The 20,470-nt window shown below is 42.3% G+C and overlaps 1 protein-coding gene across 1 annotated transcript in view; it reads right to left on the reverse strand.

The window, feature by feature from the left end:
- The window catches only part of B3GLCT (beta 3-glucosyltransferase), a 123,941-nt gene that overhangs the window by 7,757 nt on the left and 95,714 nt on the right, over positions 1-20,470 (reverse strand). The window contains exons 14-15 of the mRNA XM_062195183.1: positions 12,082-12,201; positions 4,231-4,375 (exon numbers count right to left, since the gene is read on the reverse strand). Coding sequence (XP_062051167.1) covers positions 4,231-4,375; positions 12,082-12,201 — 265 coding nt within the window. The remainder of the gene's footprint in view (positions 1-4,230; positions 4,376-12,081; positions 12,202-20,470) is intronic.

Raw genomic sequence — 20,470 nt, forward strand, 5'->3', positions numbered from 1 at the left:
TAGAATTGGACATTGAACCTAACCAGATGTGGGATGTGAATGTTTTAATCAGAGTCTTGTTAGCCAAATACTTGTTCTTTTATTCAGATGTAGGCAATTTAGTTTTCTCTCTTTTGTCTTAGTCAACCTAGGTAAAGGTTTACCAATTTAGTTGACCTTTTGAAAATAATTTTTGAAGGAGAGAATGTTCCAACATGGGAAGCAGTCCACATAGCAGACTTCAAAGAATGACAATCGTTTTAAGTAGCACTCTGACCTCAGAATCAGTCCTTAAGGCTTCCTAGACTAGCTGAAAAGCCCATGGGAGCATTTCAGGCATGGAAAACCAAGACACCATGTTCTGCTTGAAGGATCTCTGTGAGTGAGACCCCAGTGGAAAGAAGTGGCCGGAGCCAGCATTGTGGTGCAGTGGGTTAATGCCCTGGGCTGAAGCGCTGGTATCCCATATAGGCACTGGTTCGAGTCCCGGCTGCTCCTCTTCCAATCCAACTCTCTGCTATAGTTTGAGAAAGCAGTAGAAGATGGCCCAAGTCCTTGGGCCCTGCACCCACGTGGGAGACCTGGGGGAGACTTCTGGCTCCCAGCTTCGGATCGGTGCAGCTGCAGCCATTGTGGCCATCTGGGGAGTGAGCCATTGGATGGAAGACCTCTCTGTCTCTCTGCCTCTCCTTCCCTCTCTGTGTAACTGTCAAGGAAAATAAATAAAAAATCAGGGGAGAGGGAAGGAGGGAAGGCAGGAAGGCAGGAAGGAAGGAAGGAAGGAAGGGGCCATCAAAGAAGGATGTACTTTTCTCTAAAAGGAGGAGAGAACTTCCACTTTGCTTGTGGCCTTGTCCTAATAGAGATGGAGTTTGTGAACTCAATAGGCTTCCATAGCCTAGGCAGCTCACATCAAGAGCCTTGGGTGGTCACTGATGTAATACATAGAGCATAGAGTATTAATTGTTAAATTAACAACAAGAGTCACCGTGTACTAACTCCCCATGCAGGACCTCTGTCTTCAATGAGCTGTATTATGAGAGTTAACTGTAAAACGAGTTCGCAGCGTGTGTGTGTGCGCGCGCACGCGTGCACGTGCGCACATGCACAAATTGCTGAAATCTTTACTTAGTATAGAGTTGGTCTTATGTGTACAAAGTTAATTGAAAGTGAATCTTAATGGAGACTAGGACTAGCAAGGGGAGAGGGAGGAGGAGGAGAGGTGGGAGTATGGGTGGGAGGGCAGGTATGGTGGGAAGAATAACTATATTCCTAAAATTGTAATTATGAAATTTGTACTTCTTAAAAAATAAGAAAAAAAGGACTGACAGTAATGATTTTACTCTCAATAATAATAAGTTTGGTTTCACTGCTTTTCTCTACCATTTCCCTGATTTGTATTTCACTGCTGTTTTGCTCTGGTTTTTCATATTTCTTTTTATGTTACTTACTTCAGGTTTGCTTCCCAAGTAGAAACTTTAGACCATTGGTTGAACATCCTTATTCCTTCTTAACGTGCTTAAGACCAAGTTTTCCTCTATTCACTGTGTAGCTGTACTCAAAATTCTGATTATGTTTGTTCTAGCAGACAGTATTTGTAGGTTTTCACCCCCCTCTCCCAGATCAAGTCCACTGTTTCAGCAGCAGAGCTGTGTTTATTCTAGCCAGGCGCAGAATGGTAAACTGCTGTTCTCCTTAACAAAGCTAGCAGGGTGAGGAGGAGGGAAGGACGGCAACTGGCTCCCCAAGACGCTGTAGGACCCACCTTTTCTGCTTCTCACCGTTCTCCCAGGTGTGTGCTGGAACACCACAGACCTCGGCTCGCAGCTCCCCAGTGACTAACAACGCTGGGCATCTTTCCAGGCACCTATTACTCACTCCTGGATCTTCCTTAGCAAAATGTCTATCAAACCTTCTTCCCATTTTCAACTGAGCAGTTTCTTTTCTTATTGTTTAAGTTATAAAAGCCTGAAGGCAAGAAGGCCTCAGACTCCACTGTTCTTAGCCAGAACTGTAGCCATGTTTTAGGAATAAATGCTTCTCAATTTATTGTTAGATTTCCCACAACCTGAAATGGTAATTTTGGTCATTTTGTCCAATTTGATGCTTACATTTGTACAGAGAAGTCAGCAACCATTACACACACCATCATGATTATTTGTGGCACAAAAGTTTGAAAAAACAGAAAACCACATGCCCTACATACTTTGCTTTTTAATTTATTGATTTTATTTACTTGAAAAGCAAAGAGAGAGAAAAAAAAAGACAGATACAGATCTTCTAATAGTTCACACCCCAAATGCCCACAAAAGCCATGGTTGAATCCAGGAGCCTAGAACTTAATCCAGAGTTCCCATGCGGGTACCAGGCCATTACCTGCTGTTTCTCAGAGTGCACATTAGTAGGAAGCTGGAGTCCGTGTGACACTCCAACATGAGATGCAGGCAACCCAAGCAGCACCTGAACCACGAGGTTTAATGCTCATCCAATACTTTGCTTTCAATAAACAGATATACTAGTCATCCCCTTCTAAATGTGTGATTTCACAATGACCTTCCCTAACTAAAAGCAGAGGGAATGTGGCCCAAGTAACCTTACACTGAGACTGTTTCCAAAAGCCCACTCTATCTCTAACTCCTCAAGAATCTTAGATTTTACCTCTGTCGCTATAAGCATCTTTGTCAACAAGAACAAACACACTGTCTGGATTGCTGCCCAAACATTACATGTAAGAGGCCCTGTCCAACTCATCAAACTCTCCAAAAAGACTTGGGATTTGGAAGACACGCACTCTCTGGTGGGGAGGACAGGCTTTAAACTTGTTTTATGATTTTGGAAAGGCTTAACATTTATTAAATGAATTAAAAAATCAAGAGTTTTAAAGTGTAGGAAGCAACAAATGCTCTTTTACTTTTGAATGATCTTCAAAGGACTTCTGCTGGAAGATTAGATTCTTTTCCTTCTTTCTTTTCTCCTTATCATTTTAATTACTAATGGATTCTTCCATAAGTGAAAAGGGATGCTATATAAATCTAAAACTTGTCACAATAACTTTGATAAATTATTGCCCTTATCCAGCAAAAATTTTAATTACTTCTCCTTTCCTATGAGTGAAAGATCACAAAATAAGGCAAGAGACACAAGGACAGAGACCAGCTGGTCTTTCTAAGCCATCAGCACACAACACACAGGCTCACCTCTTGAGGTGTTGCAGGAGGGAGAAGTCCCTTCTGACTGCTACCAGGAAGGAGGCTTCTCACACATCTCTTTTTACTAAAGGGCTATTTTTATCCTCTCTTACAAAGATACAGAAATTGATTCTGCCTTTCCTGATCCTGCAGACACCATCTTTGCCTTGTTCAAGTTGTTTAACAATGCTATTTCTGTCGTGATCAATTTTCTATGTTGCTATGACAGCATTTGCTACTGGTTACTAAACAGCATGAACACTGAATTTTCAATATAAAGAAGAGTACTTAACAGACATGTGCATTTATACACTGCAGATTTCAAGAAGCTTTCAAGTTCTTGAAAGAGTACATTAGACGGGTGAGAATCTGTGGTTATTTTCAGCTTACATATGAATATATCTGCTATTATCTTTGGAATGGAAGGAAATTCACTGACCTGATTCTTAACGACTACTAAAAATAATACAGGACAATTCCCTTCTCTAACAGCAAATGCAGTGCAGGGAATCTATAAGCAGTAACCATCATTTGTACTTCTTTTCCATACATTGAGGCATTATATTGAAATTTAATAAATTTTAGTAACTCAGTTTAATAGCAACCAAAGAAGAGAAAACTCTGAAAAGAAAGACAGCCAATGGACAATGTAAAAACTGAGGACACTGTAGAAATTACATGGACTTGGTGGCCAGAAGGATAATATTTGGTCAGTCCTATATATTTCTAGATAGCATTTCATAATTTTCAAATGCCATAGATTTAATTCACTGCACAAAAAGAAGCTCTTCCCTGGCCCCATGTGCAAGAATACTGGTCAAATACCATTTGGTTTTCTAGATGCTTTTGCTGCTCATCTTCAGGATGTAAATGGTTTAGCACAAACATCAAGGAGGATACAAGGTCTGTTAGGAATGCACCCCCCCACCCCGCCCCAAGGCTGTCAACAGAGTTCCTCAGACTATTTCCAGAACATGATGTTCAGAGAAAGAAGTCAAATCCCTAAGTGAGAAAGACATTTCCCTCTGTCTCCCTCAGGGGGGGATAAAAGCCATTTTCTCACCTGATGGAAGAGAGGGCTGTGGGTGGCGGGGATGCCCAGGCCACTGAAGCACATTCCCAGGACCATGTCGTCAGGAGCATCGATGCTGTAGCACCGGCACTTGCTGGTGAGAAGTCTCCTGACGGCTTCTCTGCTGAAGACCATTCTGGTGGGAGCCAGAGCAGACAGACACGGGTCAGGGCAGCTCTGCAGAGAACGCACATCTGAACAAAGAACTACAGGTCAGAGGCCACGTTGCTGACAAAAGAGGAGGCCCTCAGTGGACTTGTATATTTCACAGGTAGTCTTGAGGAAACATTTTGCTTGTTTCTCTGAAAGCAAAATCACTTTTAAAGAGAGATTTACTGGGGTCAGAGCTGTGGAGTAGCAGGTTAAAGCCCCGGCCTGCAGCACCATCATCCCAATTATGGGCACTGGTTCAAGTCCCAGCTGCCCCACTTCCAATCCAGCTCCTTGCTAATGCACGCCTGGGAAAGCAGCAGAGGATGGCCCAAGTCCCTGGGCCCCTGCACCCATGAGGGAGACTAGGAAGAAGCTTCTGGCTCCTGGCTCCTAGCCTTAGATCAGCTAAGCTCCAGCCATTGTTGCCATCTGGGGAGTGAACCAGCAGATGGAAGACTCCTCTGTCTCTACCTCTCTCTGAAACCCTGTCTTTCAAATAAACAAAAATAAATCTTTTTAAAAAAGGAGAGAGATTTAACTACCTCATAGGCAATTTTTAGACACAGTTAGCTCCTGGCTTACTTAAGGATTTTTCACCTTCACAATGGTGTTAAAGTGATATACACTGAGCAGCCATCAGACTTGGAATTTTGAACTTCGGTCTTTCTGTGAGCAGCAGCAATGGCTACAGCTGCCAGTCAGCCCTGTGCTCGTGCAGGCCAGAACCGACAGAACCCACACTCTACAGTGTGCCGTGTGACCACACTACAGTGCGTGGTTAGGTGATCAAATTAATTTTCCACGTCCAGTGATTTCAACTTAAAATGAGTTTCTAAGAGTGTAACCCCCTTGTAAGTCAAGAAGCATCTGTGTAATTCCTACAAACTCATAATATGTAATGTTCTTTTTCTACTGTGATATTTGAGAATTCAGAACAGTTCTTTGGTTTAAAACCCTTACCGTGATCAATAACAAAATCAGCCAACATACTCATGAGGTGGGTGTGCCCAGGAATACTACCTATAATGTGCCTGTGTCATGACTGATGATGAGGTCACAACTTTTCCCAGCCAGGTTTCACCTGACAACAAGAGGCTCAGCACAGAGGGACCAGGTCTCTGCAGCCGGGGTCCAGGATGGACAGCACTGGCAGCAGGGTATCTGGGGTGCCAGGCCTTGGACCTGGCTGAGAAACAGTGCTGTGAGCTGACAGCAGCCACAGCCACAGCAGTGATGCAGGATTAAGCTCCAGAACATGGCACTTTCTTTGCTCCTGCAGCCTTGGGTACGTAACAGCTTCCTCAGCTCTTTGGACCCCTTGCTCACTTTCAGTCCTCTGGCCTTTCCAACACTTTGGGATCAAGCTGCAGAATATACTCTCCTCTTTGTCAAACACAGAGTGGTTTCTATTGACCACTGTGCTCCTATTGCAATCATGAATCTTTCCATACCATGAATAGCCTTAAAACTGACAGGACAGAAGGGAATAGATTCGCTAGTTTATTCTCAATCATCAAAGACTTTCTCTAAGGCAAAACTCTCTAAAATTCACCCACGTATTCCCATTCCAAACAGGGGGCCTGGCACACAATAAGCACTCAATTAAAGTTCGATGCATCAAATAAGCGGGAGTGAAGCTGCCTCTGCAAACATCTCCTTCCCAAGGGCTAAAGTATTCTATGAATTAGTCAAGCAGGAAAGCAAAACAGACAGAGAACTTCAACACAACCCCTAAATCAAAAATAGATTCTAGAGCTGACATTGTGGTGTAGTGGGTAAAGCCACCTCCTGCAATGCTGGCATCCCATATATGTACCAGTTCAAGTCCCGGCTGCTCCACTTCTAATCCAATACCCTGCTCATAGCATGGAAAAAGTACAGAATATGGCCCAAATACTAGGGTCCCTGCCACAACACACCTGGGAGACCCAGTTGAAGCTCCCGCTCTTGGTTTCAGTGTGACCTAGTGCTGGCAGTTGTGGCTATCTGGGGAGTAAGCCAGTAGATGTAAGATCTGTCTCTCCCTCTCTGTAACTCTGACTTCCAAATAAATAAATAAATAAATAAATAAAAACAAACAAACAAACAAACAAGGGGCTACGCTGTGGTGTAGCAGGTTAAGCCAATACCTGAAGCGTCAGCATCCCAGAGGGCACTGGTTCCAGTGCTGGCTGCTACACTTCCAACCCAGCTCCCTACTAATGCACCTGGAAATTAACGGAAGACAGCCCTTGTGCTAGGGCCCCTGCTCTCACATGGGAGATCAAATGAAGCTCCCGGTTTCAGTCTAACCCAGTCTTGGCCATTGTGGCCATCTGGAGAGTGAACCAGTGGATGGAAGACTTCTCTCTCTCTCTGGCTCTGCCTCTTCCTCTCTGTAACTCTACATTTCAAATAATACCCTTTAAAAAAATAAAAACCAGAGATTCCATGTGCACTGAGCTCCATCCAGCACGGTTTACCTACCCACTGTGTTGTTCTGTTCTTCCACACACGAGCAGCCCAAGGTGAAACTGAGCCCTGTAGAGATCCTTTGATGTAGCTGCTAGAAACCAGCAGGTCCTAGTCTCTCATGGTCTCCTTGCCTCCCTCCCTCAGCTTAAAGTCTCCTTGTCCTTCTTTCCCTAAAATTAACTCACTAACCTGAGGGAGTATTGTGCAGCTGACCCTGCAAGGTCCCTGAATACAAGACTCATGGGGTTATTTATCTCCCCTACAGAGAACATCCTGAAGTTCAGTCTTGTCTTGAAGGGCTTCTTTTCCAGCAATCTCTGGCTCCAAGCAAAAAATAACTCCTACCTGCACACATCCCCCCAGACTAACTGGTGTCCATTTTACCATCATCAACATTCACTAAAGGACACAACATTGCTGGCCAACTAAAGGAGGGCCAATAGCACTGCAGACCAACCAAGAACTTGGACGTGACCTGGATACGTACTTCTCAGCCCCAGCCTCAATCTATAAGAACTTTTACTCCTGACCATTCAAGGAGCCCAGGAATTAAGAGATACTGCCTGGCCCTCTGTTCTGTGCTTTGCAATGAACACCTAGTCAGTGATTACTTGGTGTACACTAGATGAGCAGATCCAGTTTTGGGGACTCTACTGCAATTCCTCCAACCAGTTTTGGGCATGTTCCATGGCAATGTCTTTTTGGGTACCACTGCCCACTGCCTTTTCCAAGGATATTATCCCCTGATTTTGTGCAGGTGCTTCTCCCAAGGCTGTCAAAGAGGCTGACAACTCCCTAAGCACAGTTTCCTACTCAAACTCACATAGAAAATAAGTACCTTCAAAAAAGAAAACAATCACTCAGGTAATTTCCTCCAAATACCCAAACTTACATGGAGTAAACAACAAAGTAAAAACAGATACTTGGATTCAAATAGTACAAAGTTCTCACTTTCCAATAAACACAGAGTACTACACATAAACTATTGGAGAGACCAGCACTGTGGTGTAGCAGGTAAAGTCGCCACCTGCAATGGAAGCCGGTTTAAGTCCCAGCTGCTCTACTTCCGATCCAGCTCTCTGCTGTGGCCTGGGAAAGCAGTGGCAGATGACCCAAGTCCTTGGGCCCCTGTACCCATGTGGAAGACCCAGAAAAAGTTCCTGGCTCCAGATCTGGAAGAAGCTCCTGGCTCCTGCCTTTGGATCAGTGCAGCTCCGGCCATTGCAGCTAATTGGGGAGTGAACCAGCGGATGGAAGACCTTTCTCTCTCTCTCTCTCTCTGCCTCTCTTTCTCTCTCTGTATAATTCCGACTTTCAAATAAATAAAAATAAATAAATAAATAAATCTTTAAAAAATAAATAAACAAACAGTTGCAGTCATACTTCTGAATTGGCTCTGATGAAGGGGTGTTAAAAAGGATGGTTGAAGGTGATGGTTTTCAAAAATTTACTTGACTGTAACACACAGTCAGAAATAAGAAATGTGTTTCACACTGCAAACATTTGTATGTGTTTTCTGTGTGGGTGTATGGTTGTGTGAGTACACAACCAGAACAAAAATTTAAAAAAAAACAACAACACTTAACTTTATGATATATTCTACTTCATCAATATTCTATTATTTACTTTATTTATTTGAAAAGCAGAGAAACAGAAAGGAAGGGATAGACAGAGACCACACACCCACTGGTTCCTTCCCCAAATACTTGCAACATCCAGGACTAGACCAGGTCAAAACCTGGTCAACCTGGGTTTCTGACACAGTTGACAATGAGCCAACTACTGCAGCCATCACTCTGCCTCTCAAGGGTATGTATTTGTAGGAAGATGGAATTAGGAGTGGGGCCGGGATTAGAACTCAAGCACTCTGATATGGGATGCAGGCATCCGGAGTGGTGTCTTAGCTGCTATGTCAAATGCTCACTCTAATATCCTATCATTTTAAAATGCTGGTTATGCTCTATTAATTGGTTTTACAAGCTACTGATCCTGGTTTGCTGCTTAAAAAAACAAACAAACAAAAAAACATGTTGGTGCTCAAGCTATATCATCAGGAAAGTCTATTACAACAAAGAATCTACTCAACATTATGTTTGCAGCTTTTATCAAAGGTTTATATCAGAGACAAGATGACGAAAAATGTTTCTATACCTTTCTAAAAGTGCCATCAAAAAGAGAACATCATACTAGCTCATGCTGGCTATTCAAATGTCAACGCCCAGTGTTCATGCACTTCTTCATTCATTTATTCATTGTATCCTGAAAAAAAAATGAGTCTCTATGCTTGGCAGTGGGGACATAATGAGAAAAAAAAGACACAGGTGTTGCCTGCAAATAATTCATAGTTACCTAGAAAATATGAAATTAGATAGGCAACTAAATGATAATAGGTTGCATAATATGTTCTGAAAGTACATTAGAAAGGCATTAAATCCAGATTTGAGTTGCTAGACTGGGCTACAGGCTTCCAGAAGTAAATAAATGATGCCTATATTGAGTACAAAAAAATAAGAAGGAACTAGATAGGCAGAGAGTTGGAGCAGAAGAACAATGCTATGTAAAGACCACAAATGCCACATCTTAGGAGGATGGGGGGAAATAGTGCCTCTGAGAAACTGAAACAAGTTCTGTACAAATCCCTTCAGAGGAGTACGCAGACAGATGAGGCTAGAAAGATAAAACCACAAATCCACGATTATAAGGGTTTGGGCTGCCTTGATAAGGAGAGGGACTTTATCCTCAAAACAATGGGAGAAGGTCAATTTCAAGCCAGGATATCAAACAATGGGAAAAACTTTCACTCTGCAGTCAAAGAATCTGGATAAAATCAAGATCACTTTTATTTATGGAACCGTCAGAGAAAAGGGTGCCAGGAGGCCTAGATGAATGAATTCCTAGTGAGAGGAATTCCTTCTAGGTGAGCAGCAATACTCAGGGGCAAACAGGGACCCAGACAGGCAGCGGGAAGAAGACCCGCAGGAGCCTTAGCTGCAAGGCAGAGACCTTGGCAGCCCCAGGCAGGCTGTGGATAAGGTACACCAGGAGTGCTTAAAGCCCAAGTCATCTTGACTCTGGAGGAAATGTGAACGATCACTTCCTCTTCCCAAACACCAAAAGAGAGAGTTCACATTCTTGGGGGAAAACAAAGGCCAGTGAATGGCACTTTGAAGGACTCGAAGCAGGAGAGCATCATCTACTTTTGGCAAAGCCCTTCTGAATACAGCATGGAGAACAGCTGGGATGGAGATGTTGTGAAGGAGATGTGGGAGATGCCATGGTGTGGGCAGAAGTTTAAGGTGGGAAAACTAGACATGATGGGAAATGCCCATGGTGAGGTGGAGGTTGAACAGAAGAGAGGCTGAAGGTGGCTCCTCTGGGGTCCAGCAGGGCCCGCTATCAGCACGAGAAGAACCAGCAGTGACAATGTCCAGTGGATCTGCAAATTTGACAGCAGTCAGTGAGCTCCTGCAGAGAACAGGCCATGGGGCTTTCAGCTGTGCCTTTCAAGTACCTGGCACGCACTAGGCCAGCCAGTAAATGAGCAACCTCCTGGAGTAATGAAAGGTGATGCCGGAAAGCTAAGCTTCTAAACTGAGGTTTCAGAAGGTCAGTCTCAGATCTACCAGCTGAATCCTACAGGCAAGAAAGACAACCAAATACTTCTCCTGTACTTCTGTGTTCAAAGTATATGAACACCACCATGCTGCAAGATATATAAAACCACATACAGATGCCAGGACCCCTTTCCAAAGTACAATGCCCCTGCTGAATAAATGCCATACCTTGATCCTTAATTGGCTTTGACATCTCACCCAGAAAAGAAAATGCTTTACTGTAAGACTGCAATCAGCCTACGTTTTATTTCAATGAAGATGTCAACACTCTCTGGCCCTAGTCTGTAGGGTCTTTTCAAAGTCCTCTCTGGATCCCCATCTGCTATTGCTAATGATCTCAGGGGGACACACGCCTGGCTGAACAAAGATCAGCAGCTCTGCTCAGGTTTGGTCATCTCCACAAAAGAACCACCTGTATAACCAACCACTCACCAGACCAACCCAGAACACCTGCAAGCTGACACCAGGGCTCCTGCAGTAAGAGATGTTCTAATCCAGGGGACTCTAAAGAGGAATATAAAGCCTTAGCCTTTTAGAAGTTTATAATTCAGCACCTAGAACATTGCCCAGTACACAATGGATGTTCAACAAGCATCTGTTGAATGAATGAGTATGAGGACTCTTCAAAAAGTTCATGAAACATACACGTTGCAAAAAAAAAAACCTTCAAAAAGTTTTGCACCAAACTAAACTTATCTTTAAATTCCATTTTTTCCAGAAGTTTTTCCAAGTAACCTCATAATTGACAAGATTCTCCCTAAACACATCAATAGTAAAGACTCCAGAAATAATAGAAAACACCAGCTACTACATTGATTTTCCCATAGAAATCAAATTAAAAATCTTTCCCCATAAGGGATTAGGCAGATGTTTCATTTAAAAACATTGATTTTTAACTGTTATTTAAAACCTATAAATCCTACACAAATATTATTTAATTGCCTAAGCCCAAGCTTCAATATCACTCTTTTCCCAAATGTGATTTATTAAGCACTGGATAATTTAAAAGTTTAATGGCTTATTCTCTGAAATTAAAATCTATATCCAACTTTTCCCCATTTAAATAGAGAATCAAAACCAATTGGCAGCCTAGAAGCAATCATGTTATAAGAGCACTTCTACCAAGTAGGTTGGCATACATCTTCAGATTGTTTCTTCAAGAGGGAGGATATTCTTTACTACAAGTTCTTCTCACATTACACAAACACGATGCTCACTTTCCTATTATGCTAACAGCTGCCATGTACAGAGCACTCACATTTCAATATAGATCCCAATGCCACAGACACCTCCACCTCACAGAGAGGGAAGTTTCATATTCAAAGTATAGTCAGCCCTCCGTATCCATGGGTTCTGCATCCATGGACTCAACCCACCACGGACTGGAAATATTTGAGGAAAAAAATGCATCTGGACTGAACATGTACAGACCTTTCTTCATTGTCATTATTCCCTAAACAACACAGTTAGCCACTATGCACGTTGCATTAGTCGTGACTAGAAGTCAACTAAAAGTAAATTAAAGCATACAGGAAGGCGTGTGCAGGCTACCCATGTCATATAACGGACTTTAGCACCTGCAGATTTCGGTATCTTCCACGGGTCCTGCACTCATACCTACCCTCCTCCTCCTGTGACGTAGCTGTAGCCACCGGTGCCCAGGCCATAGCCATAGCGTTCTCCCAGAAACACTGGTTCGCTGGGGTCGTAACAGCTAAGCAAGTGCTGGAGCCTGGAGATACTGAGATGCCAGAGGGGACAAAAGGAACAGTTACTTAACTCAAATGTGGTTTCACAATCAATATGCCACAGTCCTTATACCCCACTGTTTATTTCATGCAGTACTACACTGAAATTGTTTACAGAGGAAATTCAATTGATGGTTTAAAAAAAAAATACCACGAGAGAGAGAGAGAATGAATGAATGAATGAATGCATGAATATCATACATTATCAGACTGGAAGAGAAACTGAGAAGTGGCTTTTCCCAGCTTTGAGCAAGCCCCGCCAGAACATGGCTGTCTGACCTGGGTAGGCAGGTTGGCAGGTGACTGAGGCAATGGTGCCCAGTAGGTTGTAGACCTCATGGCTACCCAGCCTGTTTTCAAGAAAGTATGAACCAATCTTTACCTCTCAGATGGAAATCAGTATTTTTTTATTTAGATTTATTTATTTATTTTGAAAGTCAGAGTTACAGAGAGAAATAGAATCTTCCATCTGCTGGTTTACTCCACAGATGGCCACAACAGCCAGGACTGAGTTGGGATGAAGCCAGGAGCCAGGAGCTTCATCTGAATCTCTCACGTGGGAGGCAGGGGCGCAAATACTCGGACCATCCTCAACTGCTTAGCAGGGAGCTAGATCAGAAATGAAGAAGCCAAAATACAAACTGGTGCCCATATGGGATGTCGGCATCACAGGCATGTGGCAGCTTTATCTACTATGCTACAATGCCAGCCCCAGAATCAGTATTTTAAAAAAAAAAAAATTCTTCATGGCCAAAGAAGGAGCTTTTAGCAGTGCAAATGAGTTGGGGTGGAGCAGCCCACATCAGGCACCTGGCTGGCAGGTGATAAAAAGAACTGGGATCACAAGGCTTTTCTGGAAATCTTCAGATTGTGCTGCACAATACACTTATTTCCCTTAAAAGGCCACTTCCGTGCACGCACTTCTGTTCTCTATTTATACCTTTGGGCTCTAACCATCTCTGTCATGAGTCACTCAGGACAGCTTGCAAAGTGCTGTGAGAACATCCATCAGCTGGCCAGAACCCTGCTTACAGCCGCCTTAAGTCCAGGGAAAGAAAGAGTTCATAGGGAAGTAAAATCTAGAAATACTCGTGAAGGAAGACACAAATGTTCACACTAAGAAAGGCTAGTTTTGCTTTGTTTAAAAGACTTATACAGGGTCGGCGCTGTGGCACAGTGGGCCAAGGCCACCGCCTGCAGTGCGGGCATCCCATATGGGCACCAGTTCGAGTCCCGGCTGCTCCACTTCTGATCCAGCTCTCTGCTATGGCCTGGGGAAGCAGTGGAAGATGGCCCAAGTCCTTGGGCCCCTGCAACCACGTGGGAGACCCAAAAGAAGCTCCTGGCTCCTGATCGGCGCAGCTCCAGCCATTGTGGCCAATTGGAGTGTGAACCAGCGTATAGAAGTCCTCTCTCTCTCTGCCTTTCAAATAAATAAATAAATCTTAAAAAAAAAAAGAAAGAAAAAGAAAAAAGATATATACCACTTATAATCTAGAGTTTCCCAGGTCACATACCACCAAGTCCGAGATGTCCTTACGATATTGATCAGCATTCCTAAAAAGATTGTCACTGACCAACAACGTTGAGTTAAATTTTTTTAATGGGCTGAATACATTTTATATGTCTCTCAGGGCCTGTCGTTCACAAGCATAATGGATCTCTGAGAGTTGGGTATGATATAAAGCATTTCTGTAATATTAATCACAAGATCTCTTCTCATTGAACAATGTTAAACACCCAGAACAACAGTGGTCTAGAGACTCATTTCCCCCTTCTCTGAGGGAGGGTTGGGTGAAAAGAAAGACATATAAAAAGAGATCACATTTCCCATGTGTATTCATGTGCCTCACAAAGTATCCCAGTTAATAAAGTTAAAATTGAGAGTAAAGAAAACAAATTTTTTAAAAATCTCTGGTAAGTTTTGCTGCTCAGTCTCCAAATCTACCAATCAGGTTCCCATCTATCTGAAGGCTAAGGCCTCTGACAATGCTGACAGCTTCCAAGTGACCCCAGAACATTGTTTCTGGCTAATATCCTGTTTTCTGCACACACGTTAAGCATTTTAAGCACCTAATCCAGAACCAGTCCTCAGGAAATTATCCAATAAATCGTTCTGCAGGCAGGCAAGTAAGTGTGTGGAAACCATTTAGTGCTGGGGAATATACTCTTAAAGATCACTGAGCCAACTCAGCCTTCATTTGGGAAAAGCCCTGCAAACACTCCATGTTTTCTGGGACAATATGTGTGCTTTTTCTGGGCCTCAGAAGAAATGAGAAGTTCACGGTATTTCTCCTCCAGCATAGTGAAAAAGTATCAATTACCTGCAGCCTCCAGTATCTGTGAAGTTAAAATAACTGACATTTAAAATCTTCTCTGGATTTCTTTTCCTTCCAACACTGTTCATGTCCCTATTTGCAATATCATTTTAAAGCTTAAGGATCACAAACAGAATTTAACAATTAATCATATATATTGTAGATTTGCTAAAAAGTGGGAATGTGGCTGAAGCAGGTAGATCTTAGGTAGATCTAAGAGGATTCAACTCCTGAACCAGAAAAAAAACTTCATTTTACAGTATGTTCCCATTATAGGCAATTCCAAGACACAGAAATGAAGAGAAAAACAAGATGGTATCTCCTAGAATAAGTGCTATCAAAACTGTATTAGCACATCTTAGTAATGCATATGAACAGATTAACATTGATCTTTAAAGTCCAGAAGATGTTTCACCATAACATATTATGGCATTTACTTTTTAACTTTTTATTTGGAAATGTTTTCAAGGTTATTGAGAAGTTGAAAGAACAGTACAGGTTGAGTATCCCTAATCCAAAATGCTTGGGACCAGAAATAGTCCAGATTTCAGAGTTTTTTGGATTTTGGAATATTTTCACATACAGAATAAGATATCTTGGGGATAGGACCCAAGTCTAAACATGCGACTCATTTATACACATTGTCTGAAGGTAATTTTATATAATGTTGTTCATAGTTTCATGGTGTTAAATTTTCCAGCTGTGCCTTCATGTTGGTGCTCAGAGTTTTGGGTATGGGAGCATTTCAGATTTTTTATTTAGACAGACTCAACCTGTACAAAAAACTCTTACATACTTTACCCAAATCTACCAATTTTAACATTTACCCCCATTTGTTCTCTCCTTCTAATATACATATACACCTACATAATATGTGTAAATGTGTACATATGTATATATTTTCCCTTTTCTGAAATATTTGTAAGTTGCATATATTTATATTCCCTTCTCCCTAAATATATCAGAGTATATTTCCTATGAACAAGTTAGAACTTCAGAAAGCTTAACATTATATCATAAGTTTCATTAAAAATTAATTTATTTATTTGAAAGACAGAGTGACAGAGAGGGACAGAGAGAGAAAGAGTGAAGAAAGAGAGAGGACAGAGATCTTCCATCCACTGCTTCACTACCCAAACAGCCAGGTCTTGGCCAGACTAATGCCAGGATGCTGGCCCAGAATCACACAAGCAATACCACATGTGGCTTCCCCAGTGGACAGTGATTCCATATCCCCTGCTATTTCTAACAGTCTTTGGACAAAGAGTTCAATACACGCAAATACCCTGGTCATCAGCCCAATGGACCCCTAGTTAGCAGACACTGATGACTCTTGCCTGAACTGATCTTTATGATGGTTACAGTGCTGATTCTTCCAACTCCATCACTCCCTGCACATTTAGCACTCAGAACTCATCACTGCCCCCTATTTATTTGTCTATTAATTACAACCAGGAAGTCTTTAATTTCTAATTTTCAGTAGTTCATAGTTCATTGTTGCCAAAGTTGGACCTTGGGAACCCGTTTAAGTTTACTTCTTTGTCCTCTTGACATGCACTTATCTACTTCCTTTCATTCCCATTTTTTGTCCACTTCTTTACTTTCTGGTATAAAACGATGATCTACATGCAGCCGGTACCTTCTCTGCCTCAGCCCTGGCATTACCTGCTTTGCAGAGAGGCCCTGGCTTCTTACAGCGGGGAAAGCAGCATTATTGGTTCTAGGTGACAGTTTCTGCTGCTGTTGGGACATCTTTGCTTTTATCTTCTCTCTGGGAAATGTGTGTGAACACACGCACACTGCAGACTCATGAGTTCTCACAGATTCCTCAAATCTGCATCCATTCCCAAAGGCCTCTTGTTTGACTCACCCCATTCTATATCTGTATGTCTGTTCTTCCAGGTCCAGAACCCTGCCATGCCGAAATATTAGCATTTATTCAATCCTATACCTCATTGTAATTTCAGAATAGCTTCGCCCACACCACTTCAAAATCAGACCCACCAAAATTTCAGGATTTGTTTGAAGCTCCTCCCTCTTCCCAAAGCTGACTGAAGGTATGTATTTAAATCTTATCTTCAAAAGTCACTTGCAGTACGTAGTTTAGCTCAGATACTCTCCCAAAGCCAAAACCACATTACTGGGGCCGCTGTTGTGGGGTAGGGGGTAAATCTGTCACCTGGGATGCTGGCATCCCATATGGACACTGGTAAGTGTCCTGGACACTCCACTTCTGATCCAGATCCCAACTGATGTGCTGGGAAGGAAGTGCAAGATGGCCCAAGTGCTTGGGCCCCTGCAACCTATGTGGTAGACCTGGAAAAAGCTCCTGGCTTCAGTCTGGCCTAGTCCCAGCTGTTGCAGCCATTTGGGGAGTGAACCAGCAGAAAGTATTTCTCTCTCTCTCTCTCTCTCTCTCTCTCTGACTCTGACTTTCATATAAATAAACCTTAACAACAACAACAAAAAAAACCCTACATTACAATATGATTTGGTAATTCTATTTCAGGGTTATACCCAAAAGAATTAAAAGCAGGTTTTCATGGAGCTATTTGTACATTCAAGTTCATGGCAGCATATGATCACAAAAGTTAACACATAGAAGCAACCCAAGTGTCTATCAATAGATGAATGGATAAGCAAAATAAGGAATATCCACTCAACGAAACATTATTCAGCCTTTAAAGAGAGTGAAATTCAGCATTATGCTACAATATGGATGGATTTTTGAAGATGTTGTATGAAATGAAATAAGCAAGTTACAAAAACACAACCACTGTATTACTGTTTACATAAAGTACTTAGAGGCGGCAAAATCTTGGAAACAAAATACAATAGTGGTTGCCAGCGGCTGTGGGAAGCGTGAAAGGGGAAATTACTGTCTAGTGAGTAAATAAGTTTCAGTTTTACAAAATGACAAGAGTTCTAGAGATGGTTGTACAACATTATAAATATATTTAATAACCTCAACTGTACACTTCACAATGATTTTGATAGTAAATTTTATGTTATTTGTATTTTAGCAGACTAAAAAAACATGTAAAAAACAACTGTGGATGGCCCAGGTGAAGGTGAAATCAAACTGTGTACATAATTTTCAATGCTTTCTGTCATCTCTTTTTAAAAAAAGATCCTTCTTGGTCGGTGCCATGGCTCAACAGGCTAATCCTCCACCTTGTGGCGCCGGCACACCGGGTTCTAGTCCCGGTTGGGGTGCCAGATTTATCCCAGTTGCCCCTCTTCCAGGCCAGCTCTCTGCTATGGCTCGGGAAGGCTGTGGAGGATGGCCCAAGTGCTTGGCCCCTGTACCCACATGGGAGACCAGGAGAAGCACCTGGCTCCTGGCTTCGAATCAGCGAGATGTGCTGGCCGCAGCGGCCATTGGAGGGTGAACCAACGGCAAAAAGGAAGACCCTTCTCTCTCTCTCTCACTATCCACTCTGCCTGTCAAAAAAAAAAAAAATCCTTCTTTTTCTTAGTAATTTGCACTCTACACTAAGAGAAGATCAAGAGCTGTTACATTTGTGTCCCTGTTGAAACCTAATCCCCAGTGGAAGGCATCCTGGCACAGTGGATAAAGCTGCCACTTCAGACACTCGCATTCTAGATCACAGTGCCTGGGATGCAGTCCCATCTCTGCCTCTGCTTCTGCTCCAGCTTCCTGCTAATGTGCCTAGGAGGCAGCAAATGATGGCTCGAATACTTGAGTCCCTGCCACCCAGATGGGAGACCTGGATGGATATCCTGGCTCCTGGCTTTGGCCCAGCCCAGCCCCAACTGTCACAGGTATTTGGGAAGTGAACACTGCTCCTCCACTCCCACCTGTCAATAAATAAAAATAAGTAAACACTTTTAAATGACAGTAGAGCCCTAAGGAACAGGACAAGTGGCTCTACAAAGAAAGGCTGAAGAGCTGGCTCATGCTCTCTCTGCTGTTCGAAGACAAAGCCCAAGTCCAAAGCCTGGCGCCTGGAAGAGGGCCCTCACCAGAATCTGACCATGTTGGCACACTGGCCTCTGACTGCCAACCTCCAGAACAGTGAGGAATAAATTTCTGCTGTTTTAAAATGCAACAAAAAGCACTAAACTGAGAAACTCCGGGAGTGTCCTGTGCTCTTCCCTTCCGCTTGCTTCTACCCTATTCCATCACCAGCCACTTTCATAGGCAGGCAGCTTCACAGCGTTGTGGTTTTAAAAGGACAACTTTCGTAAGGATAAGCAAACAAAGGTAAGTTTTATTCCCCTCCTTTCTTGTAGAACTAGATGTACTCTTTTGTACTTGCTTTTTTGGCATTCCACAACGTTCCTTGGATATCACTCGACACAATCTGCCGATTTTCTTTCACAGAAACGAAATTTTGATTCATGGTTTGATCCTCTGCTTTTTGTTCTTGATTTCATTACTTCAACATTATCTATTATTGTTTCCTCCCTATGCTTTTGGGGGTTGACTTCAGGATTCTTTTCCTAGCTTTCTGAGTTGAGAATTTAGTTGCCTATTGTTACTTTCATTGTTTCAAATGTCTTGACAAGTCAATACCCATGCCCATATTTTCAGACTTTTTGAAGAATGGCTGTGTTTGTATGTACCTCTTGCACAGAGCTGGGATTTACGTCATGAGCCAGTTTGAAAAATTTTATTTCTTATTAGGTGAATTAAATCCATTCACATCTACTAATATGACTCATAATATGACTCATAATATTTGCCTTCAATAATATAAAGTGATTTTAGCTTTGAATTACTGTACTCATATATTATGGTATATTTACTGTGATTCCTTTTCTATTCAGTATGATATCTTTGTTTTAAAAAATATTTGAGGATCTATTTTTGTGGTTCATCTTTTACAATTTACTATGTTTTTTAAAAAATTAACATTGTATTGTTTGGCCTGTCAATTTTACATGGTATCTGTTAACTCTCATCTATTACCTATACAACAGGCAACAATCTTACCCTACTTCCCTCTTTCCTTCCATTTTTTTTAGCTCCACACTTTCCACCTTGTCAGAACATATAACATTTACATATTGTCCTTCTACCATGTTGTCATCCCTGCTTTTAGTTCCACAGTTAAATACATGAAATGTTCCCCAGGGCCCAGTGTTGTGGCTCAGCAGGTTATGCAGCTGCCTGCAATGCCAGCATCCAAGATGAACACTGGTTCAAGTCCCAACTGCTCTCCTTCTGATACAACTCCCTACCAGTGTGCCTGGGAAAGCAGCAGCAGATGGCCCACATACCCGGGCCCACGTAACCCATGTCAGAGAACCAAATGAAGAGCCTGGATCCTGGTTTCCGCCCGGCCCAGTGCTGGCCACTGCAGCTATTTGGGAAGTGAAGCAGAGCACTGAAGCACTCTCTCTACTCTTTCCCTGTCTGCCCCTCTCTCTGCAATTCTGACTTTCAAATCAATAAACCCTAAAAAAAAAGAGAGAGAAGAGAAAAGAAGCAATGTTCCCCATCAGTGCTTCTGCCTAAATCTCATCTCTCTTGGTTGAAGTTCTTCCCCTAAATTATTCCTCAGGAAGGGCACATGTGTACACTACTCCCTGGGCTCATGTCCACTAAAAATTTGTTCTTTAAGAACTTTAATGCCAAAAAATAAGTTAGCTGCATATAAAATCTGCGATTTACGATTTCCTAAGGTTATTGAAAACTATATCCATGGATATCATGCCTTGTATGTTATTTTGAAAAGTCTGATGCCAGTCTGGTTTTCTTATTTCTTGTTTCATGATTTTGCCTGGGGTCTCAGAGGACTTTATTTTTGAAATCTAAAATCTAATCATTTTATTAGGATATGTAACAAAGCTGATAATTCCAGGTCAATTGCCCATGGTACCCAGTGGGTCTTTTCAATAGATACAATAAAGTCTTCTTTTATTTCTGTTCTCATTAATCAAGGACTCTAATTAGGTATGTATTGAACTTCTCTCC

Source organism: Lepus europaeus, chromosome 6, assembly GCF_033115175.1.
Source record: "Lepus europaeus isolate LE1 chromosome 6, mLepTim1.pri, whole genome shotgun sequence".
Classification (NCBI taxonomy): domain Eukaryota; kingdom Metazoa; phylum Chordata; class Mammalia; order Lagomorpha; family Leporidae; genus Lepus; species Lepus europaeus.